Consider the following 27,663-nt stretch of genomic DNA (forward strand, 5'->3'; position numbering starts at 1 on the left):
TTATCTTCATATAATCTTGCTTGTCTTAATGCTTTCTTTCTTGTATTTCTTGACAGATTGAAATTAAGAACCACATATTCTTCTCTCCCATCAACTGGGATGACCTCAATGCCAAGAAGATTACCCCTCCCTTCAACCCCAACGTGGTACGTGCCTTGATTAGTATTTACGTAACTAGAACACGAACATGGAACATTTATGAATTGAAACACTTCCAAATTTGGCAAGGTTTTGAAATAGACAACTATTACAGCCCGACTAATCCCCTCTTGTGTCTCCTCTTTTCTTTTCTTGCTCCCTCCCCCTCCAGACGGGACCTAACGACCTGCGGCACTTTGATCCAGAGTTCACAGATGAACCGGTGCCCAGCTCCATCGGCTGTTCCCCAGACAGCGCTCTCGTCACAGCCAGCATCAAAGAGGCAGCTGAGGCTTTTGTGGGCTTCTCCTACGCCCCCTCTATGGACTCCTACCTATAGGACTGACATGGGCGCAAATGTAGACTCATGGGACGTGTCTGCGGACTTTGCATCTTGACCCCATATCCTCATTTTCCGTCAGGATGATGGACGTTTCCAAAAAACAACCCCCTGCAACAAATCTGCATCTACAAAAACGTGTACTTGTCATAATCTCGAATGCATTCATGAAGGCCTGCTACAGGAGGATGCCTGCCGTGGTTGAACGATTCCCTGGGGTTATAATCCTCCATCGTATCCTGATTTGAAAACGCACAATTTCTTCAACTTTCAACGACAAACACAAACCTACTAGATCTGTTGTCAGTGTTCGGTTTTCCATTTCTTACCTGATAGTGGAGGTCTTTGCACATAGCTCAGGCAGCTTAAAAGCCCCCCCTTTGACCCCAACGCCACAACTGACAAGCACAGACACTATCATCATTCTGTTAAAGATTTCCACCTCCATCTATGTAGCGAAGCATCCTTTGAGATTCTCTCCACCACCAATGGGGGCTTATCTGTTAAGTTTTGAATGACATTCATTTAGGTGCTTTAGTTTCTTCTCATTTGTTTTCTGTGTGGTTGAAAAGGGATTCATTTTAAGCTGAATGTTACAGAGGGGGACATTTAATTTCTCTCAAAGGTGCCTTTATTTTTTTCTCTCCATCCGAGCTCGCATCTTTTGGGTTTGTCTGTGTTATCTTATCGCCACCTAGGGACGATGTAGCACTAAATTAATTCACCTGTTTTTTGTTTTTCTTTGTTTTTTTTTTGTTTGTTTTTAACATAAAAGACATAGGAACTCAGATGATGTTTCATATCTTTGTTTGCACATAAAACAAAAACGCTAATGCTGGGGGAGAGAGAGAAACAGAGAGCACTGCTGCTATTGCACGAGTGAGATAGAAGCGCGACGTGTTCAGGAGTGTTTGTCTAGTTCTGCTCGCCAACACTGCGTCCCCCTCATTTAGTCTTCCATTTGCCTCACAGAAACGTAACGGCGGCCCGCTGCCGGACCGTTCTGACGACATCGAAACTGAACATTCCATTTTAATATTGCTGTGATGCAGTTTGATGGTATTTAAGTTTGTTTGTATATTTTGAGTTATGTGTACTAGTTTTAATGTATATTGAACAAAAGATGACTAAAGGTATGCTTAAATATGTATATGTAACAATTCATGTTTAATGTACTGTAAATTGTAAAATTGTTTAAGATTTATGTGACCATGTTTGGTTTGCAATAAAAGTTTAACTTTATTACACCTTATAAACGGGTTTTGTGATTTATGGATGAAAATAAATACTTTGATTTAATATTGACCAAAACATTCCTTAAAATCATTTCCATGAACGTAACCAAGTCAGACTGATAAAAAAAAAAAAATCCAAAGAATGAAGATGAAGATTTACATTGTTTCGTTGGAATGAACTTGAGCCACTTACATCCACTAAGCGACCCACATAAATGTAGGATGGACTTTAAACCTTTTCATGCGTCAGCAGCATTACACAACAATGCGTGTGACGTTCAAATGCATGTGTGCAGAGTACATATCTGGTTGCAGGACAATTATTGGCTGCTCTGATAAGGCCACTGTGGGTCAATAGAAACAAATGAACCCAGTTTAGATTTACAATACGCTACAGCAGCACTGATTTCTGACACCTAATCTAATCTGGAATGGCTCCAGGTTCATCTAAACATAAATACTGTGCTTCTTAGATCTGGTAGACCAGTGATAAAAGTGACTGTCTTTCTGTTGAAGTTCAAGGTTGTGTCTGTTGAAGAATTTCTGACAGATACACAAGAGTAATTGAGTGGGTAACCTCTGACCCCCAACTCCTCTGGGATGAGGAGAAAGTAAAAAAAGAAAAAAGAAGAAGAAAGGTGACAGGAACTCATAAAAGCGTCTGCACATTTTTGACATTTTTGCTCTGAGAAATTGCTTGACCGTTTAACGAATTGGTTTGGAAAATGTTGCCATGTACTCCATTAAAAAAAAGAAAAGGAAAAGAAAAACATAAAACATGTCAAGCTCACACAAAACTGCAAAACATTAATATCAAAACCATGTATACCTCACACATAAGCAGTTTTTTATTCTAAATCAGAGACAACATTATAAAGATTCTAACTTATTTTAATCTTCATGATGAAGGTAAAATTAATAAAATAATTTCTTGTTTAGGAAAAATATGGTGAGAGCTGAGGAATATATTGAGTATCATCTATGAACAATGTGATGGCTGTAAACTGTATTTCATAGTGTTTGCTTTTAACTGTATTAAACTGAGTAGAGGTTTATATTATTTAAAAGGTTTATAGGCATGCACTGCCATCTACTGGCAGCCTCAGTAAATAGACACGGACGGACCACAAATATGGATGGAAGAGATGAAAGATATTTTTAAAAGCTCTATTTTTGTGTCTTCATCTTCTCTTTCCTATTATTATTGTTATACATTGTATATAATTTTTCCTTTTTTCCTAGATTTCACTCCAGCAACATGCTGCAGCCATCTCCAGCACATCATTATTATGTCATAATTAAATTAAATTAAATTAAATTAAATTAAATTAAATTAAATTAAATTAAATTAAATTAATATTATAGTATAGTATAGTATAGTATAGTATAGTATAATATAATATTTATATTTATTTGGAAAATGTTTTGACATCTATTTGCCAAAATAACAAAATCACTTGATTTTCTTCATGTGAGTAAACAGACCTTTATATTCGAGTAATCCCTTTTAACTACTTTTTTATAACCACTTCAAAAAAAACCAACCCCCCAATCATCAAATTTGAAGTTAGGTTGTTTCCACATATTTACCTCCACCAGGAGGTATTGTGATCACTTTGCTTTGTTTGTTTGTTTGTTTGTTTGTTTGTTTGTTTGTTTGTTTGTTTGTTTGTTTGTTTGTTTGCAAGATAACTCAAAAAGTTATGGATGGATTTTCATGAAATTTTCAGAAAATGTTGATACTGGCAGAAGGAAGAAATTATTAAATTTTGGTGGTGATGGGGGGGGGGGCAGATCTGTCTTGGCGGAGGTCTGCGCTCTCCGAGTGCTTTTCTTGTTTCCATTGTTATTTATCTTTGGTTATTATAATATTATCCTCTGCATTTTGCAAAAGTTAACTTAAAAATAAATAAATAAATAATAAAATCCAGCCAGTCCAGTATACAGATGATGAGGAAGGATCATATGAGAACAGAGAAAAATGCAGAAAGTCCATTTAAATTTACTTCCATCCAAAATGCTAAATCTTCTACAACGTTAATTCACCAGTAAAACCCATGGCGTTTGATCAATGACAGTTGATGGAGACACTTGTTTTATGTTCAGTTAATGATATATTTGCTGATAAAGTCAGTTTTTCTTCAGTTTTCTCTATTTCAGACATAATGGCCCTCAACTTTAATCTGAGCTTTAATAAACATCTATATGATCAGTGAATTAAATACAGGAAAATACATGATTTTCACTTAAAAAATGCAAAATGCAGAGGATAATTTTATAATAAATGGTGACAAATCCCTTAAGAAAGGTTAAATAAGGAGAAAAAATTATTTGGGAACTGACACGTAAGTAGCACTGGGTCTTTATGGGTTAATGGGTCTGTGGATCATTTTCCATCCAGGTCTTATTATATCCAGCATCCCTAAAAGACTGATGACTGGACTTGCTTAAATGTTGAAGACATTTTACCTTAGTTTTGAGAACACATAGTCAGACGAAATTTAATTTAGTTAAGTTTTCAACCATCATTTAACACATAAATTTGAACACATAAAATGATTATTTAACTCACCCCAACAATTACAGGTAAAAAGTGTTTGTGAAATACATCTTGAATGTCATAACTATCCAATCACTAAAAAGAAAAAGCTGAATATGATTTCCATACCATATGTTAGACTTTATCAATGGCTGATTCACAAATTTAAAACTGTAAAGGAGCAGAAATTTCACAAGATGGTGCTGTTCCCTAACATCTGCACATTATTAATTGTTCAGTGGTTAGATTTGACGCGAAACAAGTCAAACTAATGTTTCTCAAACTCTGTGTGTGTGTGTGTGTGTGTGTGTGTGTGTGTGTGTGTGTGTGTGTGTGTGTGTGTGAGTGTGTGTGTGTGTGTGTGTGTGGGGGGGGGGGGGGGGGGGGGGGGGGATAACGGCTCCCCAGGGGGGGCCTGGGTGTAATTCTTTTTTCTTCAGGTTAGAACATGTAGCAGGTGGAGCTAATGTTTTAGCGTTGGAGCACCTTGGACTCATTTTAGGGATGTACAACAAACAAATCTACTGCCATGGTGATCTGCCACTAGACTAGACAAAGAGTTTAGGTTTGGAGAATGGACAAGGACTGGACTGGAAAAGAAAAATGTGCAATGTTTCTGTTTATGCACAGTTTGTACAGTTTGCACTTTAATATTCTGAGACGTGCAATGTAAACAGGCTCATTGCAGCCACTGATATTGTTCAAATGTTCATCTTTGTTACCAAAATTTGTTTGTTGTTCTAAAAAAAAGTAATTTTATTGTCATAGTTGTAAGATAATTGCACATTTCCTATTTTTATGTGGAAAAATATTGTCTCAAGGAGCAGTTTTGTTGACTTTATTTGTATTGTTCAAGCAAAACTCTAAGTTCTTTTTAATTTGCACAACAAACTATTCAAAGAAAAGCAAGAAGTGTTGTTACAATATTGATGTTTCTTTCAATAAATTTATAATTGCATCACTGTTACAATGTTGTTAGGGTTCAGGGGGACCTGGAGATTTTTCGTCCTCCAAAGGGGGGATGACGGAAAAAGATTGAGAACCACTGAGCTAGGTAGATACAGTGGTGTTTGTAGCCTGTTTTTTGGGGGGCCACTTGATACCAACACATTATTATCATCACTAGTCTATATTTTAGATGCACTAAAACGTAGATCACTATTTATATGGTTAAGTTGGATTAGCTGATGTTTTTTCTCACCAGGAAATGTTCCAGGTGGTTCAGTCAACCTCTGTCCTCTATTTGAATTGGAGTGAAAGAAGCTACTGTTGTGTCATATTGTGTTTATATTAAAGAGCCAGGTTCAGGTAAGGGTACAAGATCAAATGGTGTGACTTTATTTTCCACAGCAACCAAATATTCTATTAGGGTGATGTTGTAAATTGGATTAATGTGTCAGTTTATATCTCTTATTAGATGTAAAACACATTGAGGAGAAGAAGAGGGAGAGACTGGGACATGAGAGAGAGGAGTTTGTATGATATAATACAGACAAGAGGGAAAAAGGCAGAGACAAACATTGAAAAAGTACATTTCTGTTAACTAGTGGCATTGTACCCGTGGTGCCATTGTACGATAGCGTGAGAGGCTAAAATCGCCCAGCATACCTCACAGCATTTGAATACAAACATAAAATTGTGCCTAGTAGATAGTGAGGTAATGTTTCTATTCATTTGGTGAGTTTGGCGGCAATCGGGTCTGTGAAGGCTGAGGAAAATCCGTACAAACGCCCTCCTGTGCTGCAACATCGATCGGACGGACATCGGACGGACACAGAACGTGCATCATATAGTAGGATGTGTTTTATATGTTGTGCATTGCATTTCAAATAAAAGTTGTTTTTTTTTAAAAGTCCATTATCCATTTTTTGGTATCTTTGGTACTCACTACAGGAGACTTTTTTACTCCAGAAACATACATATGCAGTTTATGTGTATATGCTGAGGAGCTGCTGTATCAAAAGGGTTAGGATATATTTCTTTTATGATTCCGATCCATTCCTCTTTTGCTGAGGCTCAGCATTTAAAATCACTTTTATCAGATTTCATGGCTTAGTCACAGAGTTTCCCCCAGCCAAAATAATGTTATGCTTTTCTTTCACAAATGTGGGAATGATGGTTTGAACTTGTGTAAAAATGTACAAAACAGTGAAATTTCTCTTGCTTGGCCAGAACTCTGACTGCTCAGCACCCCTCAATAGATAGATAGATAGATAGATAGATAGATAGATAGATAGATAGATAGATAGATAGATAGATAGATGGATGGATGGATGGATGGATGGATGGATGGATGGATGGATGGATGGATGGATGGATGGATGGATGGATAGATAGATAGATAGATAGATAGATAGATAGATAGATAGATAGATAGATAGATAGATAGATAGATAGATAGATAGATAGATAGATAGATAGATAGATAGATAGGTTTGATTTCTGTTGCAAAATTTTAATCTCCCACACATCTAACCATAGCTATAACAATTTCCCTCAATCCCCAGTGTGTGCAAGTGTGTGAAATGAGAAAGTGTGTGTCTAGGCATGAATATGTAACCAAATGTTCATGCATGAGTTGTGAATTCCAAAAAAGTCACTGTTGCGTGAACCCAAATAAAGCCCACCATATGTACACACTCTCTTGCAGAGTAATCACCAATTTGTTCTTGCAAGAAATCACTATTAATATTAAATAAAAAGTCATCTACTTTCATCCTTCCAACCCCTCACATATATCGGGTACCTACTGCATTCCAGTTGTTGGTTTAAGGGTGCTTGTTGTTGTTTGCAGTGTCCGACATGATATAATGATTGACCTTTAGGCTAACAGATAGGTGAGACTTTTGATTTTCCTGCCAATATCCTAACCTCATGCCTGGATTAGTAATAAAACTGTGTTTGTGATTAATCTTGCAATAAATAAAACATTGCAATGACAGTTTGTCAGTAAATGCTCAGTCTTTATGGCTGTGTTTGGATCTCAATCACTGCAACAAAACTATAAAAAGACTGAAGATCCAACAAAAGACAAACAGGTAGAGTGAGTAAACATACTGGTCCAAGCCAGTCTCTAACAAGTGGGTCATTCTTAGTTATCGTCACTGAATCATTGCATAACAAAAGCCCATATATCCACATATCTTAGAGTCAAGTAAGGATCAAATGATGGTGGTTCAGACATCAGAGCCTATAGGCCACGAACAACTAAATAAATCTGACAAAGTAGGGCAGGCTCAAACAGAGCCTAACGGGGACATAAGGCTACAAAATGTCATCTGTGAAGCAGCAGGGGCAGGTGTGACAGATCAGTCCTCCAGCATTCGTAGAAATGGGACATGGGAACCGAGCAAAACAGCAGGTGGAAAGATCAGTTTGTTTTCACATGCTGTAGCTACAAGTCAAAGAACATTATTGATACAGGTGTATTTTATTGGTGGTGCATAATAAAATCACATCAGAAAAAGAGCAGGATAACTTATAGTTGGTGAACTCAGAGTGTATTATATAGAAATTATATATTAACACAACAACCACATAGCAAGTATCAATATTTACATGTTTTAATGCAAAAAATAGTAATAATAATTAGTCTATAGGTACTATTAAAGTATACGTTTGGACCAATAGGAATTCACGCTATGTGTCATTAGATAGAACCGACGGCTCCTATTGGTTGTCTGGGAGGAAGTGGGCGGGGCCGAGGAGTGTATGACCAAAACAAGCAGCGCGCGTGCACCGACACGAGCGAAACAAGCCTGTGTGCAAAAGGCAGAGGTTAACGTTTATGAAGTTTGGAAAAGAAGGCGAATGGACGAATAAAGAGGGAAACTAAGATACCGAACGGGAACACGGAGCGGCGGCTGCGGCTTCAGGTAGGGGAACTGTCACTGCACGGAGGAGGAGGTGTTTTCAGGAACTTTTACTAGAGGCAACGCGTCAGAAGTGGACAAGCCCATACTTGATGTCAGTGTCGGAGAGAAAATAGTGAAGTTGTGTGTTAGTGGTGGGCAGCAGTGTGTGTGGATGACCTTGTCCACAGTAAACACTTGTAGAGAACTGGAAAAAAAGAACAGGTCAATGCAGTCCCAAGCATGTCACGTTAATTGTCATTTATTTTATTGTTTATTTGACAGGGGAATTGTGCAGTCACAGTTAGCTTAGAGCAGGGGTGTCAAACACATTCAGCCTAATATGATCTAAAGTGGGCCAGACCAGTAAAATAATATAAATAATAGGTTAAGAACTTATAAATAATGTCAACACTAAAGTTTTCTCTGTGTTTTTGAGTGAAAAAATAAAAATTCCGTATTGAAAATGTTTACATCTATGAACTGTACTTGAACATAACATGAACAAATATGAACAACCTCAAAATTCTTAGGAAAAATTAGCAGTGGCGGCACCAAGAGGGGGCACAACCTTTGCCCCCCCCCCCCCCCCCCCCCCCCCCCCCCCCCCACACACACACACACACAGTTGCGCCCCCACCCAGATTTGGGGAAATCTTTGGGAAAATTCGGGCAACGAAGAAATATGAAAAATCCGTCAAAGGAAAGCGTACATAACACATTTTGATATACTTATAATACAACCAGGCAGACAGTCCCTCCCTCCATGCATGCATCTGTGGAGGGTTCTCTCTTTTTTGTCCGCCCTCCCCAACATTTTCTTTGCCCTCCAGTTGCCCCCCCACTTTTAAAATCCTGGTGCCGCCACTGAAAATAAGTGCAATTTTAACCCTTCGGTATCCTGTCCAGCAAGGCCCTTACTAAGCACCAAGTGTGCCTTTTTGGCACACTTGTAGAATAATGTCAAAAAATTTTTATACAGTTTGTTTTAAATTCTTTTACACTTTTTCCTATTTATTCAACTTGAGTCGTAAATAAAAATACCAAATACTCAATAATTGTCAATTTTTTTTTTTTTTTTTTTACCTTTTAAGTGCTGTGTTCGTAATGTAAACAAACCATTTTTTTTTTTTTTTTGGATGCAAAAAACAAAAAAAATTGTTTTTCAATGTACTACATAAAAAGTGGATCACATATTATTTGATTTTTTTTCATCCTGGCATATGTCAACGATTAACTCCAACATCAGTTAATTTGCATTATTATTTTTGGCACTAGATCAAATTTTCAAAAATACTAGCATTTGTCACCAAGTGTGCGTAAAATGCACACCTATAAATCAAACTATTAAATATTGTATATTGATTTATTTTTCTGCTCTAATTTGATTTTATTTTTGTAAATCAAGGTCAGCCCTAATCATACATATCAAATGGAAGAAATAGTGCGTTTTAGGCACACTTGGGAGACAGATGCTAGTCTTGTAATTTTCTATTGTTTACAATGTGCAAATTTTAGTTGGTGGCCAGAATTTGAAAGATCATGCAAAAATGAACAACTTTTGAATTCTAACCTTATTTAAATTGTGAAAAATAATGTGAAGTTTTTTAACACGAAGTGCAAAGTGTGCCTAAAAGGCGTACCCGGATACCGGAGGATTAATAATATCATGCCTCAGTTTATTATTTATACACGTGCATCCCAACTTACAGATCACAGTGGATCTACAAATACACAAAATATTTGGTAACAGGAAGAATATTAGTAAAATTCTGCATACGTGTCTTAAGACATTTCATATTGCTCATATTTGTTCAGGTTATTCGCATTTTTTGTAGAAGGATAGTCTGTAAATACAAACATTTTTGTGTAATTTTACTTCTTTTTTTTTTTTTTTTTTTTACACTAAAACAAAGACAAAAATTTGCGTTTTTCATTATTTACAGGTTGTTATGATTGTATTTTACTGGTCTGACCCACTGCAGATTGAATTGACCTAAAATGATTTTCACATTCTTAATTGGTAATATCTTCATTATAATTTTTGCATTTCACAAATTCATCTCAGGGGCCAGATTGGACCCTTTCGCGGGCCGGTTTTGGCCCCCGGACCGCATGTTTGACACCTGTGGCTTAGAGCTAATTTACATCTGCAGTCCATGGGCAGGTAAACAGACAACAGTGAATACACAATATAAAAACAAGACATTACATAAAACAGCTGACATATAATTTAAAAACGAAGATTCAAATACAATAATGGCAATGTAGTCTAAAACATGTATAATCTGTACAAAGCATAAATATTGAATATAAATAGTATTAAAAAAATATTAAAAGGCTCTACTGTAGTTATATTATATATAAATTACCAACAAGTAGAATAGCTGGTAAGTTTAACACAACAGCTGAAACCTTCAACATAAGAGGAGACTAAAGTCAAAGTTCAACAGAATAAAAGTCCAAATGCTCTCAGCACCTCTGGGTTAGAGCAGGAGCTGTCCACTGTCAGCTGCACAGAGCTGGTATTTATGACAGGCCTTTCACTGGGAGGCCTGTTAGTAACCAAGGCCACCAAGATACATAGAACTGTGCAAGTTTAACTCTAGTCTAATGAGGAGTTATAAACAGGGTCTGATTTTATTGCCATTCTTTTTTTTTTTTTTTTTTTTTTTTTCTTTTCAGGTTTGTTTTTGGAGGAACTGTATTCAGGCCAGTCTACTATTTAAAAAAAAAAAAGTTTGGTTTAATTATGCATATCAATTTTTTTTAATAATTATTATTTTTGAAGAACTCTTGAGATTTACTCTGCAGAATGCACTGTGCACCGCGCTGAACTAAAATCTGCAGGGTTTATACTGACATATGTCTGCATGCCAATATTAGAGATTAGAGTAGAGTAGAGATAGAGTGAGTTTGACTGAAATTTTGTATTTATCAGAATCAGGATCTGTTTTGTCATGATATATTTTGCATATCATTCATGCTTAAACAACTTTAGTTTAGTTATGTTTATTATTTTTTTCAAGAACTCATGAGATCTAGTCTGCATACTAAAATAAAACCTCCTCTGTTGTATTTACCCGCAGGGCTGCATGTCAGCTATTCCAGTTCTAGAGTGAGTTGAACACTGATTTTTAAACTTTTTTACAGAATCAAGATCAGATTTATTGGCCAAGTTTGTGCATACACACTGTACACATTTTTTTTCTGGCTTATCCTTAGCTCTCACATACTATAGAATAAGTATATGTATAGAAATATAGAATAAAAAAGGTATTTTTTTCCGACAAAAACTGTACAAATATTGTGAGACCAAATAGTATTCAGACAATAGTGCGAGTATAAAAACCAATAGTGCAGTATAAAAGGATAATAGTACATTAGTGTGTTACTTGTTTGATTCCAGGTGATTATTAGTGTGCTTTTATTGGTGTCTGTCTTTTTTTTCTAGGAATACTTTCAGAGGTGGTGGACAATTAAACGTGAAAAGATGACCGCCAACGTCTCAGGCAACCCCTCTCACAGCGAGCCCCTGAAAAATGGCTGCCAGAATTTTGGCCCACACAAAAGCACAGGTATCTACAGGCACTGGCAACATTTATTTGTTTTTAATCACATAGGTTTGCATAAGATTTGTGTTTGATACGAAGATGTGTAATCCATGGGTGTGGCAGTGTTTTTCAGAGTGGACATATTAAAACCTGGTGTTAACATGCGTGTTAGTGAGGGTGTAGTGAGTTGATTCAGGTGCAGCTTTACTCCTCCCACAGCAAAACTTCCCTGGAACCAAGCTATGAGTCACAACAGCTAAGAATGGCAAACAAAAGCAGTTACCACATGTCACAGATAGGCAGTGGCCTTTCAATCAATCGCATCCATGAAAAAGGCGACACCATTAATGACATTAATAAGGATAGTAAATATACTGGTACCTTTCTTCATGAACACAACACCTGTAGATATTGTCTGCGTGTTCTAATGTGCAATAGGCAACAATTAAGGAGGACAAGTGCATTATCCAAATCACAGAAGCTGCAATTTACTGCTAAATGCACAATTTGCTACAAAATACCATTGTGGTGCTACAGAGTTGTCCCCACAGCTCTGGAAAAAATAAGAGACCACTGCAAAATTATCACTTTCTTTGATTTGACCGTTTATAGGTATGTGTCTGAGAAAAATGAACATTTCTGTTTTATTCTCTAAACAACCAACAACATTTCTCCCAAATTCCAAATAAAAATATTGTTATTTGGAGCATGTATTTGCAGAACACGACACATGGTCAAACTAACAAAATGATGCAGTGTTTTCAGACCTCAAATAATGCAAAGAAAACCAGTTCATATTGATTTCTAAACAACACAATACTAATGTTGTAACCTGGGAAAAGTTCAGACATCAAAAAACCTGATTTTCAATGACAGCTTTCACGTGTCTTGGCTCTCCTCCATTGCTGTTAGATGACTTTATGCAGCTCCTGGCACAGAAATTCATGAAGCTCAGCAATGTTCCATGGCTTGTGACCATCCATCTTCCTCCAGAAGTTTTCAAAGTGGGTTCAGGTCTAGAGATTAGACTGGCCATGACAGGGTCTTCATCTGGTGGTCTGTCATCCACACCTTTAATGACCTAGCTGAGGCCAGGAGCATTGTCCTGATAGAAAAAGCAGTCCTCAGAGTTTGGAAATATTGTCAGAGCAGAAGTTGAGTAGTTTTCAAATGTTATTTTTTGATTCCAATTACTTTTGCAGTACTAATAGCACTGTTTTTTGCCTATTGTAAGAAGATAGTGATGACCACAGTAGTGGTGTTTATAATTCTCCTTCTAAAATAAGACATGGACCAGGTGTTTATTCAATAGAATAAGGTGTGTTTGTGTTGGAATTCAACAGACACAGGAATGGAATGGCTGTCATACATGCAGACATGCTGATTTCACAGGAAATTGCAGAGGTCTCTTAATTTTTTTCCATGAAATGCAAAAATTACCATCCACGCTAAAATTAGATGTCATATTTAATTGCAATATCTGCAATATTGTCAATCATTCATGCTTTAAAAAGTTCAGTTTGAAAACCAGTTAAAAACCTGCAGCCCTGCAAATCTTAGACTTGGATTAGTGTGCAAAGTCCTGCTATAAGTGTTGCTCAGCAAAATGTCTTTAAACTCAGCTCTCTGAGTCAATTAGAGAAATATGAAACCATAAAAACGACCCTGTTGCATAAATTTCCTGCATCATCAGCAGAAATATACAGTTAGATCTGCAATATCAAACATTCTTTAATTATGATGCCAAAAGTTACTTTATAGCTGTTTTGCTTCTGTCGCGGTCATGCTGACCTAAGTCCTGGTCATGCTGACCTAAGTGGCTTGAAACCAAAAAATATGATGCGCAGATATAAAAGACGACCTGTTGTTCACCCCAGAAAAACAACCTATGGCACACATTTATTTTTAACCTGTACGTATTGCTTTTGATGACACAATTTCCAGCTGTAGTTGTGTAGTAATTGCTGATGCTAAAATGCACATCCTCTTCCATGTGTATTGTTGTTTTATGTTGCAGCAAGAGGACACCTGAGATGAAGATTTCGTTAATATTCAATTGAACAGACTTTGCAAAACTTTGTAAATCTGTTTAAGGTTTAACAGCACTAATCATGACAAGGTGAACAACATTTTTATGGTTGACTGTCAATAGATTATGAAAAGTTACACCTTGTTTTACAGAATTATGATGCTATTGAGTTTCACACAATAAAGTTATGTCATGTCAGCCATTATCTGAATCGTTAGGAATAAACAGTCTAACTGTAGTAAACTCAAACACACCTTATATTTATGTTTGCATTACTAGTAAATGTTAATTTTTTTTATGTAGATGTGCGGCTTTACATTGTATTGTTAAAAGGCCTAATTTCTATCCCATTAGTTTCAAAATGATCATATCTGTGAGTTTGTGATGAGCTCTGGGGTTTTCTGTTTGCCCTTCCTCATCCATGTGGCTGTAATGATAACATGTCTCTCTACATCGATACATGCAAGACAAAGCATGTCGACTTAAACCCCTCCACACACTCCCACCCCTCATACATGAGCACACGCACACAATGGTTTACAAGATTGCCTCAGCATTCTTCAAGTGAACTTCCGACCTTTAATTCCCCACAGTCAGCACTGGCGATGTCTTGGTTGGGGGAAACCTGCAGAGAGGAAAGATGTGGCCTTTCCACTTGTTATGCCATAAGTTAAACATTTGTTACATGTGTGTATTTTTAGTTTTTTGTGTATTATTGATGCCACCCAGGTACTCTAAAAACACAGAATGAAGTCAGGTTTCTGTTTCACACAATGTCTTCCATGTTATCATCAAACATGAATTACTATCATACCTGTAAAGCAGTAGAAGCAGTGACTAATTATTTTATGAGCATAAGCTGATTTACTACTAGATTGTTCATCCATTGCTCTGAATTCATGTAACACATAGTTATCTCACTCACTGTTGGCCCTGCTCCAGGAGGATGTAGTATAGGGTCAGCTACGTAACGAAATAACTTCATGAATGCTGAAAGAGTTTCACTGTGTTTCCGTTTAGTACTTGACTGTGGCTACTACCGGTCTTGAGGATTATCCCACTTTTCTCTCACTAAGACTTATTATAGATTTGAAATCTTCATTAGAGTGTTTATATTTTTCTTTCGAGGAATTAACAAGTTTTCTGTTTTAGTATGTCAGGTTTCATGACAAAAAAATCCTTGATTTTGTAGAAGCTAAGATATAGAAAATATGATTTATACAACTAAAAAAGAAGAACCAAACATTCATCCTAGATTCTTTTTCTCAGGACAAAGTGGTATTCCACCCACAGTTCAGTTTAAAGCTAAAAAAAAATGAATGAGTGAACATGATTTTACAAGAAGTTGACTGATAGTGAATGTGAAAGGCTGGTGTATAATGATAGCTGACAGAGCTGATCTCACAGACTCCAAAAATATTCAGCACTGTCAGAAAATGTTTGACTTTGTAATAAACTGAACATTAAACTAACCATAAAAAAATCTGCACTATTCTATGTGCAGATTTTGAGATTTTTTTCCCCCTCAGAGTCAGTAATATTAGTTTAGATTAGGGATGTAAACAATTAATCGACTAACGATTAATTGTTGATAAGAATTTGCTCGATTAAATTATTAATTGTCAGTTAATTGCCCTTTTCCGCCCGTCCACACCTGTCCGAAGGCTGGCGGTTTGTCCGCGCTGCGCCGCAGCTGGGATAGGCTTTCACTGAACCGGGTCATGGCGTTGGTGAGTTAGACTGTCTGTGTGGACAGGAGGACCAAACACACACCAGCCTGTCTGTCTGTGGGAGCGGTGCACCCCAGAATAAATACACGCACACATGCGGGGTCGGAATCGGAGCGTTTTCCCTGGAGGTTGGTGTAGTCTACAGTCAGTGAGAAGTTTCACTTTCACTTCTGCACCGGACCCCCATAATATTAGAAGTAGGACGGGAAGTCACGCACGCACGCATCCCCCGGCCGTACTGCGCGCGTGCGAGTACCCCCCCACAACACACACACACACACACCAGCGAAAGGCACGCTCGTGCACCCCCCATCTACAGACGAATTCCACAGGAAACACAGAGTGTATCCAGTAGTTCAATAAATCAATCATTAAGGAATATGACATGATTTTTTCATGAAGTGTATAATCAATATTTAGCTTTTATTCTTATAGAATATATTAAAAAAGAAATTCAGGTTCTCAGGAAAATCGCGGCTTATCAATTAATCGTTAATCGATCGAAAGGGCAACCAACTAATGATTAATGAATTAATCAATAATTTGCATCCGTAGTTGAGATAATGAATGTTACCTATCAGCCACTATCACAGATGCATCTCTAGGTTAGACCTTAAGTTTTGTTTCTTTTTAACCATTTAGGTGCCAGAGGTTGTTTTTTTTTTTTTTTTAATATTCAATTTGGATATCAAGATTTCAAAAAGCTGTCCGTTTCATTCAGTTATGTTGGCTGTCATCATATTGGTACTTTGGAGCTTAAAGGGTTAATTCCTGTTGCATTGTTCATTGTAATGTTTACGCTGTCATATGGAAACATTTTAAAAATGAAAGGTTTTTTTATTTAGCTAATTTTAATTTTACTCTTTCATTGACTGCATTAACCATGTACAGTACATATACAGGGTTTCTGTGGGTCATTAAAAAGCAGTAAAAGTCATTAAATAGATTTTGTGAAAATTAAGGCTTTAAATGGCATTAAAGAGCATTAAACTCGATGTCCAGAGGCATGAAAAAACTAAATACACTTGATGGAAAAAAATCATTGTTATTCACGATTTATTTGGATTATATAAACATTTGATAATTTTGATCAGAAGTATAGTGTGATGATTGACAGGCGGAACCCTTTAGTTGGCTATTGTTTATGGCTGATACACAAAGTCATACCACCGGATCTTTGGAATGCAACGTGCTGTGAGCGTGCTCATGCCGTGGTGAAAGAGCGGAGGGAATATTAGTGAATGTCGTGAAAATGGGAAAATGCAAGTTTGAGCAGAAGTGGTTGGAGCAGGAACTATTCAGAACCTGGCTAAAGCCTGTCAACAGTAAATTGTCAGAAAAATTGTATCTGCAGTTGGACACAGGCATGAAAAAGCATTAAAGTAGATTTGCCGATACCTGCAAAAACCCTGATATAATACGTATGTTACAAAGTTAACATGTAATCACTAGCCATGTGTATGTTCTTTATGCTTGTTCTGTTTTCCCGCCCCTCTCTAGGCTGTAGCTGGCTGGTGGTTGTAGCGGCTGTGGCGGCCTCCCTCAGCGGCCTGATGCTGGGTTATGAAATGGGCCTGACCTCTGGAGTTCTGCTGCAGCTGCGTGGCCTCCTCTCCCTCTCTTGCCGAGAACAGGAACTGCTGGTCAGTTCCCACCTGCTCGGCGCCCTCCTCATCTGTCTGGCTGGAGGTCCCATTCTGGATCGTTACGGCCGCCGCTGCTCGCTGCTCCTGAGCGCTGCCATGGTAGTCGGAGGCAGTGTCGTGCTCGTCGCCATCACCTCGCTCGTCGCACTCACAGTGGGCCGAGTGATAGTTGGCATGGGAACGGCACTGTCAGGAACAGGAGCGTGCCTGTACATTGCAGAGATCTCACCTCGGGAAAGGCGGGGTCTGCTGGTGACGCTGTATGAGCTGATGGTGGTTTTGGGCGTAATGCTGGGATTTAGCTGTAGTTACGCCTTTGCTGCTCTACCTCATGGCTGGACTTATACATTTGCACTTGTAATTCCCCCAGCACTGCTACAAATTTGCGCACTTGTGTTTCTCCCACCCAGCCCTCGTTTCCTGGTTGCTCAGGGTAAAGTAGAGAACGCCAGGGTAGTGCTGGCCAAAATGAGGGGCGAAATATTAGAGGATGTGGAAGTCGAACTCAGAGACATACAGGCAGGACTTAAAGAAGAGTCAGAGCATAGCTTTTGGGAGTTATTCGGTGCCAAGGCCAACCTGCGTTCACGGCTGCTAATAGGCGTGGCCTTAGTCTTCCTCCAGCAGGCAACTGGTCAGCCCAACATCCTATCGTATGCTTCACCACTTCTCCGCAGCGTCGGTTTCAACAGTGATGCTGCAGCAACCTTGGCCTCCACAGGCTTTGGAGTGGTTAAAGTAGTCGGGACTATCCCAGCCGTGTTGCTGGTCGACCGTGTGGGACCTAAAAGTTTCTTATGTGTCGGGGCTGTTGCTATGGGTTTATCACTCGCCACTCTTGGGACACTGACACTGCAAAGCCACACTCATCTCACCAGTCTGTGTACAAGCCAGACTGTAAACAACCACACACACATGCTGTGGGACTCAAACAGAACTTCTGTGGAATTAGACAACAGTGTGTTTTTTTCCACTCACCTTCCCAGCCAATGGAGTGGTGAGGATCAGAGGACTAACACAGAGGATGATGAAATGAAGGTATCAGATAAAGGAAGGACTGTTACAGATGTGTCATCCTCACTGAAATGGGCGTCACTCATCAGCTTACTGGTGTATGTGGCAGCTTTCTCTATCAGCCTCGGGCCAAGTAAGCGCTCACTCACTCAAAACACATAACGTTTATCTTGTGTCATGTCAACGTACCCACATTTGACTGTCATGCTTGAACCTCTGATGAGACTTGAATAACCAGTTTTTAAACAGACAAGTCTTAGTGAGCAGCCCCAGACGTTGTGCCCTAATAACTACTAAAGCAGGACAGAAGCCACCATTCAGAATCACAGAAGGTCAAGACAGTACTGTATAGATTATATATAGGATTTTCTACTTGCATTCCATTTGAATGGCTTCAGCTTGTAGCATGTTGCAGAGTGATGTGCAAAGTACAACAGTGGTTATCACAAAATCCCTTAAGTGCTGAAAAAGTTAAGATTAACACACTTTCCAGATAAAGCAGTTTTGCTCCAGAGTAAACTCTGTTTAGTCTATAACCCCACATAAAAACTGACACTACCATAATTAAACTATTGCATGTTTTTGTTTTTTTAATCAAGCACATTGTATCTCAACATGTGTGTGTGTGTGTTTTTTTTCCAAGTGGTCTATGTGGTTCTTAGTGAGATCTTTCCAATGGGAGTGAGAGGCAGAGCTGTGTCGGTGGTTTCTGCTGTAAACTGGGCGACTAACCTGCTTATCTCATTGACCTTCCTTACCATTACAGGTGAGTTAACAGTGACCATTTTGTGCTCATAAGTTTACATACCCTGACAGAATGTGCATGGGACAGTCTTGGATGTTCCAACATGACAATGACCCAAAACATACAGCCAAGCCGACCTGTCGTTGGCTACAGCAGAAAAAAAGGGAACGTGAAGGCGTGGCCATCTCAGTCTCCTGACTTAAATATCATTGTGCCACTACGGGGAGGTCTCAAACATGTAGTTCATGCAAGAACACCCAAAATCTTAAAGGAACTGAAGGTGTTTTGTCAAGAAGAATGGGCAGCTTTACCATCTGAGAAAATAAAGTATCTCATCCACAACTACCACAAAAGACTTCAAACTGTCATTGATGTTAAAGGGGCCAATACAAAGGATTAAAAACTAGGGTATGTCAGCTTTAGATCTGGGTCATTTGGATAGTTTCTGTTGTCAGTATGATTTAAAAAGAGCAAACACATTTGTTTGATAATAAATGGCTTCACCCAACCACTAACTACGAGTGAAAGAAAAGTTTTTGTATTATCATTCATATTCTCTGAAAAATGGCCAAAGAGTCTCGAATTCTGCTAGGGTATGTAAACTTGTGAGCATAACTGTATATACTCCTGAAGCCCCCTGAAAACTAAAACACTGTCCTCATACCTTGTAGGTTTTTTTTCTTTTGCCCAGGACTTTTAACCAAACCTTTTCAAAAGTCCCAATGAAAGGACTAGCAGAGCGCTGTTTACTTTTTCATATTTCAGGAGGCTGCCTAGTCTTCTTTGATTGGTCAGCCTCACCTGTAGAGGGATGTCCCATAACTAGCAAGCTCATATGTGGTCCTTACCAGTCAGACAAGTCAATCCAGGCCTATGTACAAATATTGAAAATATTGCTAGGGATGGATCTGGTGTAATCTACTATCAAAACCAATCTAGCCAGGCTGTATTGTTTTAAATACTTGTCTTGGGTGCGGCTAAGTACAGGCTGTGACCTTACTGGCACAAATTAAAGCTTGGGGCAAAGTTTGCTGGTGGAAAAATGAAGAGGTTGTGCCACATAAAAGGCGTACAGATTTCGATTGATTTTATTGGCTGTCTGTGCCTGAACAGAATTCATTAAGTCAAAATACCATTAATTTGTTGCTGGCGTATAGATATATAGTGCGTGATATAAATACAGTCTATAAAAACACATGTATTGTAATTTTGATTTCATGGGCAGCTTCATATCTCTTGCTAATGCGTCCTTTAAAAATAGCATCTTAAGTGTTTTTATGTCACAGTGACAGCAAGTTAAGACAGATCTGCCAGTGCTGTTAAGTAATTTACATAGAATTACAGTTACTCTAATGTTGTCACTCAACTTGACTTCAACCTTGCACTGGAAGCAAAAAAACAAACCAAAAAAAAAACAGTTGGCCAGAGAAAAAACAACCCAAAACTCGAGAAGAGAAATAATTGTCATTACTTTTTCAGAACGGATTGGAGTTCCCAACGTTATGTTCCTTTACGCTGCCATGAGCTTTGTTCTCCTGGTGTTTGTCATCCTGTGTGTACCCGAGACCAAAGGACGCACTCTGGAAGAGATATCTAAAGAACTGGCTAAGAAGTGAGTAGCCACTTACTCTTGTTTACCAAACCTATTGACCCAACCTGTTAAGTGTTGATGAATGCATCTCATTCCTCTGCCTTATCAGGAAGAGTTTTGAAGTGAGGATCTGTAAACAGGGACGGCCTCAGCAGAGCCTCATCAGCAGCATCCCGACCACAGAGGAACCAGGACACATGTCGGCCTGAACAGCCCACGGCACACTGTGGGGTCAAGAACGAGGATCAAGAAGCACACGGCAGTAGCACAGTTAAGAATGTGCCAAGGATAGCTCAGGGTTCACTCTTTACTTGCTGCAAAACAGTCACAATAAGCAAACAATTAGGCCTGATGAAGGACCTGATGCATATATTCCTAAAATTAGTATATTTTTGTGTTGCCTATTTAATAACACTGCTCATAATGCAGAAAAGGGAAATGTTCCCTTGGCTCCAGGATTAAAATGGACCTCTTCAATCAGTAAAATGATAGAGAACACATCAGTTACTGTATTATGAAAATCAAACACTAACCATGTTAAATGGCTCTGGATGACATTATTAATTCCATTATAATTTGAAATATTTATCTGGTCACCTGCCCCAAGATATTTCAGATAAAACTGACATTTCTCAAACCAGTCAGACCAGCTATGTTAAAGAAATTGTGATTTTCTGAACAAACAAATCAGCATGTTGATGATCAACATGCTCAGCTCCACCGTATCCTCAACAATTGATCAAGGAAAAATACTACACTCCGAAGGTGGAGTAGTAATATTTAAATGATAATAGTGGTTGTAATGTATGAAGGTTTGTGGAAAGGTATAAACCTTTTTTTTTTCTTTTTTATAAGTTGTGTCATCGATGACAAAATCATCTGTTGATTAACTAGTGGGAAGTTTTATTGCAAGAAAGGATAAGTGGTGTGAATCTGTCCATAACTAAAATTGCACATTTTTAAAAATAAAATAAAATCAGTTTGTTGTTGGTGAATTGTATTTTTCATGGTGAAAGATGCTCCAGTACGCCTATATGAAGGCCAAACATATTTAATAAAAATGCAAAGTGCAATACATACACGGTAGCATGTTTAACCTTTATTTTTATACAAAATACAAAATACTGAACAAGTGTCCCAAATGTTGAGTTGACACTGGTTCGAAAATCACTCCGTATCACATACAACGTCAAACATTTAGTCAACATCTTCACCACCAGTTGCATTTAAATATACACATACATACATAGGCTGTCTCTATAGATGTATGACCCAGTGTGCAATCTGCAGTCTTGTTACCACAAGGATACAACACTTAACCACTAACCATTGCTTTTTGCTGTTTTGAGAGAATGGGATTTTATGAAGGGTTTCATTTTCAGACAACACAGGCTGTGGACCGTGACCACCTCGAACACTTGTAATGCTGCTTCAAGGATTCACAAAACTTAAAAAGAAAAAGCCTTAAGTCTTCTGGTTTACTAGTGACTCCTTTTGTGATTCTGATCTGCTTCACTATCTGTTCTCTCGAGGGGTTGTTTCTAGTTGCTGAATATCCGGCAATTTTAAACATTCGGATTCTGGCTGTTTTACAAATCATTATTCCTCTGCGCAGTAAAAACTCTGTTAAAATGTAATGGTCTTACCATGTCCCAGTAGCAATTGCTGTTGTTTTTAAGAGTTGTAGCCAGAAAAAGAAATAACAGCAAATTAACTATTACAGGGAACTCACATGTTCAAAAGGACAATACATTAAAACCACACTAGGGAACATGGTCAGCCATAGCTGTGCAGAATAATAATAAACGGGCAAACAAAGTTGAAGTTATCCTAAGTAGAATGCTGTTTGTGTTTGAGCAAAAGTTAGGGGCCACTTAAGAGTGGATTTTTTTTTTTTCCACTCAAGCACCTTTATAGAGAAGCAACGGACGGAGATTTGATTAAGAAACCTGGCATAAGAAAAAATAGTGGACACTATCAGGCTCCTTTTACACCTGATCTCTATGTTTTCTAGGACATCTGGTTATTTACATTGCACCCATGGGCTTTATTTTTTTACTTGATAATAACGTGTATTCTTGATGGATCTTCTGAAATGTGTGATTTGATCCCAGCAGGAGGAGGTGCACTGAGGTGGCTGAGATCCAATCACAGGCCGCGTTTAAACGACAGATGTAAATGGGGTGTTGGTGTTAAAATCTCGACTCTTCGCAATAGTTACAGCTGTTCTCGTTTTAAAAATGTTACAAACTTGTCTTTCAGTATCCATGCAAAACCACCCAGAGAAAATCACAAAAGCGAGAGCAAACAGCTCCCCCGTCAGTGCTAGTCATGTTCGATTAACCATTTCAATGGAGGAAATAACATTTGGAAGACATTTGCAGGTTTAGGCTGTTAAAATCAAAAGAGTTACACTGTAAAATGACTGTAGTGACAATTCGTGAGTATGAAAACTAAAAAAAAACATTCTAGATAACATAGTGAAGACCATTTTAAAATCCAGCTCTTATCCATTTGTCTGTCATTTTGTTAAGACATTTGTTGCTGTTGCCATGTAATGATAAGAAAAAGCAAATTCCAGAATAAGGTGCTTCCTCACTTGAAACAAAGAATTAGACTTGCCTTCCCATTTACTTTTTGTTTTCATTTACTTGCAGAGAGGTTTTTGACACTCGAATAATAGTGGGTAAACCTGCTCCACGGCTGTGGCCACATTCTGCACATTTGGTCCTGTGAGATAGGGTAAAGCGAGAAGACAAAAGGTTTAGATTTGAGTGGATGAGCATAAATGACAGAGTAACAGTTTCTGTGTCTGGATCTAAACACATGGCGGGTCATTCAAAAGGGCCATCAACGACTTCACGTTGAAAGGAATTCCTTGAAGAATTAGGTGACCTACAAACCGATCTGGCCTCGAAAAATGGACTGTAACAACGTATTCAGACGATGTGACCTAAATACCATAAAGCTGGTATGTGTGGATTTAGTGTACGATTATGTGAGAAAGGTTAGTGCATGTTCATGTGTGATTTACCTGTAACTGTGATGCTGCCAGTAGAGAACACCTGGATAGTAGCCTTGAGGTTTTTGATCCTGTATGTAGCAGCGGGATGGAGTTCTGGTTCATAACTATATACAAAACACACATGAAAAAAGGTTTATATGTAGTAGGAAAAAAAAGTAGAGTTACAACAATCATCATATTTAGAACGATCTTTGTTTGTCTTTTGAACCACTGTAGATGGAGAGTCTGCATTTAAATGGCTGTAATTCCTAAATGGTTGATGCAATATTTTTGTTAACCCTTTCATGACTGAATTAATACACTAGTGGCTTTTTTTTTTCTTTTTTAACTAAAACATACCCAAATGTACTTCTTCAATATCTTATTTCTTTACCATAACACCCAGCTATTCACTACAGTATAGTGGATTCCATGTATCAGCAGTTAAACATATACACTGCAAAAATCTAAATCCTACCATGTGTATTTTTAAGTATGATGAGATATTTTGACTAGAAATGAGAAAAATACACTTGGGAAGATTTTGATTTTTGCAGTGTAATGGTATTAATTTTTTTTTAAGAATAAACACATCCATAAAGCACAATACAGTAGCAGAAAAAATTATTAGATCATCAAAAGTCATCAAAAACAATGGTTATGCAATCAAGTACTAACTCCTGTGTGTATCATGTGACTAAAAAAGACAGAAAAGAAAACAAGAATGCCTAAAAGCACTGTTTTTGGCAGTACAATGTCATAGCTATTGATGTAAGAACTTGAGTGATGTTGGTTATTATCAAGAAAATATGGAAAATGGCTAGATATCAGCTCTTAAATTAAACTCTTATGAGCTAATTTTGTCGTTATCTTTATATTTGTCCAAACAAATGTACCTTCAGTTGTACCAGGCATTAAAATGAACAAGAAATTGAGGAAAACAAGGGTGGTGTAATAATTTTTTCCGTGACTGTATATCGCTGATTCAAGAAAACATACAATTTCATCGTAAAACGTAACTGTCCACTGTGGTGAATGTCATGAATCAATCGTTAGATTCTGGGAAACTTCAGTCTATGACACAAAATAACAAAAAACAAAAGGATTAAACTGTGAACAAACTATTCCCCAAACTGTAGTGTATTAGAGACTTTCTTTGTAACCACATGTTTAGGATTCATTAAACAATATATCAGGATAAGATAAGACTTTATTTATCCTCCTAATTCAAGTGTCACAGCAGCATTTACACTAAAATGACCCTAAAGAATAGAAATAGAAGACATAACTGCACAACAATTAAGAGTTAGAATAATTCCTGCAAATAATGCATCTTAAATTGAATTGAGAATAACTATCCACCGCGGTAATATCATGCATGAAAGGGTCAAACCTCTTGAATTGAAGCTGAAAATCCACACTTCGTTCGGACAGAGATGTGCTTTATTTTATATCCACTGTGGTGGTGTAAAGAGAACTGACAAAATTTGAGTCAGTGTCCAAAGTCTGTCCACTGTTTTGCATAATGTCTATTTGAACTCAGTCCTGAATCAGAATCTGTACAGAAAAGTTGTTCAACAGGCCGTCATGTCATATCTGATGGCTCTATACCTGTGGAAGTTCTATTGAAGTCTGGCTAGTACTCCCTCCACTAGAGGTCAGCGCATCATAAGAAATAATGCCATGTCTTCTAATTGTTTTACTATTTGTGCAGATGAGCCATAATATGGAATACTGAGCAAGACTGAATCAAAATCAGGTTAATCAGGTTAGTACTGATAGACAAGTGAGCTGATAGCGGTATGTTGTACCATATTACCTTGCAATAGGACGGTTGTTCTTGGTAAAGTCTATGAGGTGGACTGCAAAGGGCATGGAGCACACAGCCAGCACATTCACAACCCTAAAGGCTGAAAATCGCACCTGAACAGACCACAAACACAAAACATTTGATCATATACACACCTCAGGAAATACGTTTCTGCACTTTGAGCCTAAAATTATTCTTCAAATACAGTTAGTAGTTTCACTTTCCAAAACAAACTTTAACATATGATATTACAGTGTATTTCGATGGAAAGCTTCTCTTATTACCATAGTGTGCATCTTCATATTACAATTGTGATGTATCATTCATTTTTTTTCCCAATGAAAAAATCTGTGATACATCAATTATGTGTAATTCTCACCTTGAAACCTAGTTTCTGCAGACAGCGTGCTAACCTGCGGGCACCTAACTTTGCCTCGTCTTCACTGAATAAAAGAAAGTTAAGTACATATATGGTTATTTGGTTGCAAAAAATAAATGCAACACACATCATATAGTATAGCTTACACTAGTAGCTGATACATATTCTGATGTAAATACTTTATCACTGGGAAACTCAGCATTTCTACACCTTAGACACAGTACTCAACAAGAAAATGCATTTGTCATTAATCAACTTTTTAAATCGACCTACAGTAAATACAAATGGGCATCTTGTACATGTCTACCTTGTTGCTCCAGTGCAGATGATTTTCCCTGATGACCAGATTGAGGCTGTTATCTTGGGTTTACGAAGCTTCATAAGGACTTTCTGAAAAAGACAGGTTGCAGTTTCACTGTTGCAAACATGACCCAAATCAAATCATTCAATATTTCATAAAGGTTCAGAGTTTATTTCATTTCTGAAAGATTTTGGTTTCCTCACCCCTACTTCTGGTTTGTAGATAACATTGATCCCCTCTAAGGCAATAGTGCGCAAATTGAGATGGCACCTGGTCCTAAAGGTCGCCACCACATTGGTGACAATAATATCAAGGGCCTCATCATTGCTGGAATCCATATGGAAGTGTGCAGAACAGCAAGGGGACCAAATGGGCTTCCTTCTCACACCTTCATTATAGTGACATCTAACACCATCATTCAAGGACGGATAGGGAGATGAGAGGAGCTGAAATAAAAACAAACCACGACTTAATTGGTAGATTACACTTATGTTGTCATGTTAAAACATGAACTAACATTTTCTACCCTATTTACTTCTGGTGTGACAGTATTTCCCCCCAGAAGACTCACTGGTAACTGTGTGTAATAGCATGTAGCATAGCTTTCTTTCATTAGCTTTTTATGTTTAAATCAATAGCATTAACAGTGTTTTGAATAGAACCACAGGAACAAAACTCTAACTATGACGATCTTAATCGTGAGGATGTGATTGTCTCTTAATAATAGGCGTTTTTGCTGCAATGGTCATGTATTAATGTTAGCTTACCGCTAGTGATGCTGCCTGGGAGAGGATAGATACTATAGCAACCCTTTGTTGCTGCTACCAAGTAAGATACCATTAAAGGAGGAAAGCAATAAAAATATACCCCTTTTTGTAGGATTTTACTCAAACATAGGGTTCGTTGTTGCTGCGGCTGATGTAATTCTCCTCTTAGTGTGGACAGTAGTGACAGTAGCGCAACTAATAAGCTTGTTTGGAAAATATTATGCTAGCTAATCTCGCCTGTATAACAAGCCAGCTGTCAACTTTAAAGCAAACTAAGTTAGCATAACGATGCTTATATCCGGCTGGTTTTCTGTTGTGTCTGCATGACTCTAAACAAAAACCAACGACGCCTCTCTACTGCCCAGCTAATGTTGTGAAAAAAGCTACCCGGTAGCTATCAACAAAGAAAAGTGTACAGGCGTAATGAATGAAAAGTTGTTAGCTAAGCTAGCTAGCAGGCTAGTTGTCTAACATTACACTGAGGACTCGCTAGTTCCAAAATATCCTGGTAGATTTACGTGCAATGGTAAATTTTGTTTATAATTCTTGCTTTACTTCTGTCGCAGCTTCTTCGGCTAACACTGGGCTTTAACCTCATAACATAAAAAGTAAAAAATTATAGACAAACCCCTTCCTCTGCAGATCACTGACCACAGCAACAAGCCCCACATCCGGTTCAAGTCTTCAAAATAAAATGGAAGACAAGAAAACAGCCTGACTTCCGGGAGAGGTTTTAAAAATAAAATGAAATAAAATAAAATAACATGAAATAAAATAACACCGGCAGTTCAATGTTAATGCATTTAAATAACTTTAAACTGAAATAAATTAATGTAAAGTTTGACCATTTCCTTTTTTTCATGGTGTTGTTTTTCTTACATTATTATTATTTATTATTATTATTATTTTTATTTTTTTTAGAAGTAGTAGTATTATCATTGTCTTTTTTATTATTTATTTATTTATTTATTTATTTATTTAGTTAGTTAG

General features: G+C 37.7%; 3 protein-coding genes across 7 annotated transcripts in view; 2 read left to right on the plus strand and 1 right to left on the minus strand.

Moving 5' to 3' along the window:
- The window catches only part of sgk1 (serum/glucocorticoid regulated kinase 1), a 52,149-nt gene extending 50,931 nt beyond the window's left edge, over positions 1-1,218 (plus strand). The window contains exons 13-14 of the mRNA XM_030128521.1: positions 57-146; positions 311-1,218. Coding sequence (XP_029984381.1) covers positions 57-146; positions 311-478 — 258 coding nt within the window. The 3' untranslated portion in view covers positions 479-1,218. The remainder of the gene's footprint in view (positions 1-56; positions 147-310) is intronic.
- Positions 1,219-7,973: 6,755 nt separating this feature from the next.
- Positions 7,974-22,867, plus strand: slc2a12 (solute carrier family 2 member 12). Of its 2 annotated transcripts, XM_030128710.1 has the most exons (7): positions 7,974-8,127; positions 11,193-11,221; positions 11,558-11,681; positions 16,917-18,209; positions 18,720-18,842; positions 20,301-20,433; positions 20,522-20,656. In XM_030128710.1, the coding sequence occupies exons 3-7, from the start codon at positions 11,597-11,599 to the stop codon at positions 20,619-20,621; spliced, it is 1,734 nt and encodes a 577-aa protein (XP_029984570.1). In that variant the 5' UTR covers positions 7,974-8,127; positions 11,193-11,221; positions 11,558-11,596; the 3' UTR covers positions 20,622-20,656. The 2 variants fall into 2 exon arrangements, with proteins under 2 accessions (XP_029984570.1, XP_029984571.1); XM_030128711.1 differs by lacking the exon at positions 11,193-11,221 and having other exon boundaries at positions 20,522-22,867.
- Positions 21,499-27,362, minus strand: tbpl1 (TBP-like 1). Of its 4 annotated transcripts, none has more exons than XM_030128712.1 (7): positions 27,302-27,362; positions 26,110-26,352; positions 25,913-25,995; positions 25,606-25,669; positions 25,236-25,339; positions 23,447-23,541; positions 21,499-23,142 (listed from the first exon to the last, which is right to left on the minus strand). In XM_030128712.1, exons 2-7 carry the CDS (start codon positions 26,242-26,244, stop codon positions 23,060-23,062), a joined length of 564 nt encoding a protein of 187 aa, XP_029984572.1. In that variant the 5' UTR covers positions 26,245-26,352; positions 27,302-27,362; the 3' UTR covers positions 21,499-23,059. The 4 variants fall into 4 exon arrangements, with proteins under 4 accessions (XP_029984572.1, XP_029984574.1, XP_029984575.1 ...); XM_030128714.1 differs by lacking the exon at positions 27,302-27,362 and adding an exon at positions 27,229-27,249; XM_030128715.1 differs by lacking the exon at positions 27,302-27,362 and adding an exon at positions 26,774-27,216.
- Positions 27,363-27,663: the final 301 nt, after the last annotated feature.

This window comes from Sphaeramia orbicularis, chromosome 24, assembly GCF_902148855.1.
Source record: "Sphaeramia orbicularis chromosome 24, fSphaOr1.1, whole genome shotgun sequence".
NCBI classification, from domain to species: domain Eukaryota; kingdom Metazoa; phylum Chordata; class Actinopteri; order Kurtiformes; family Apogonidae; genus Sphaeramia; species Sphaeramia orbicularis.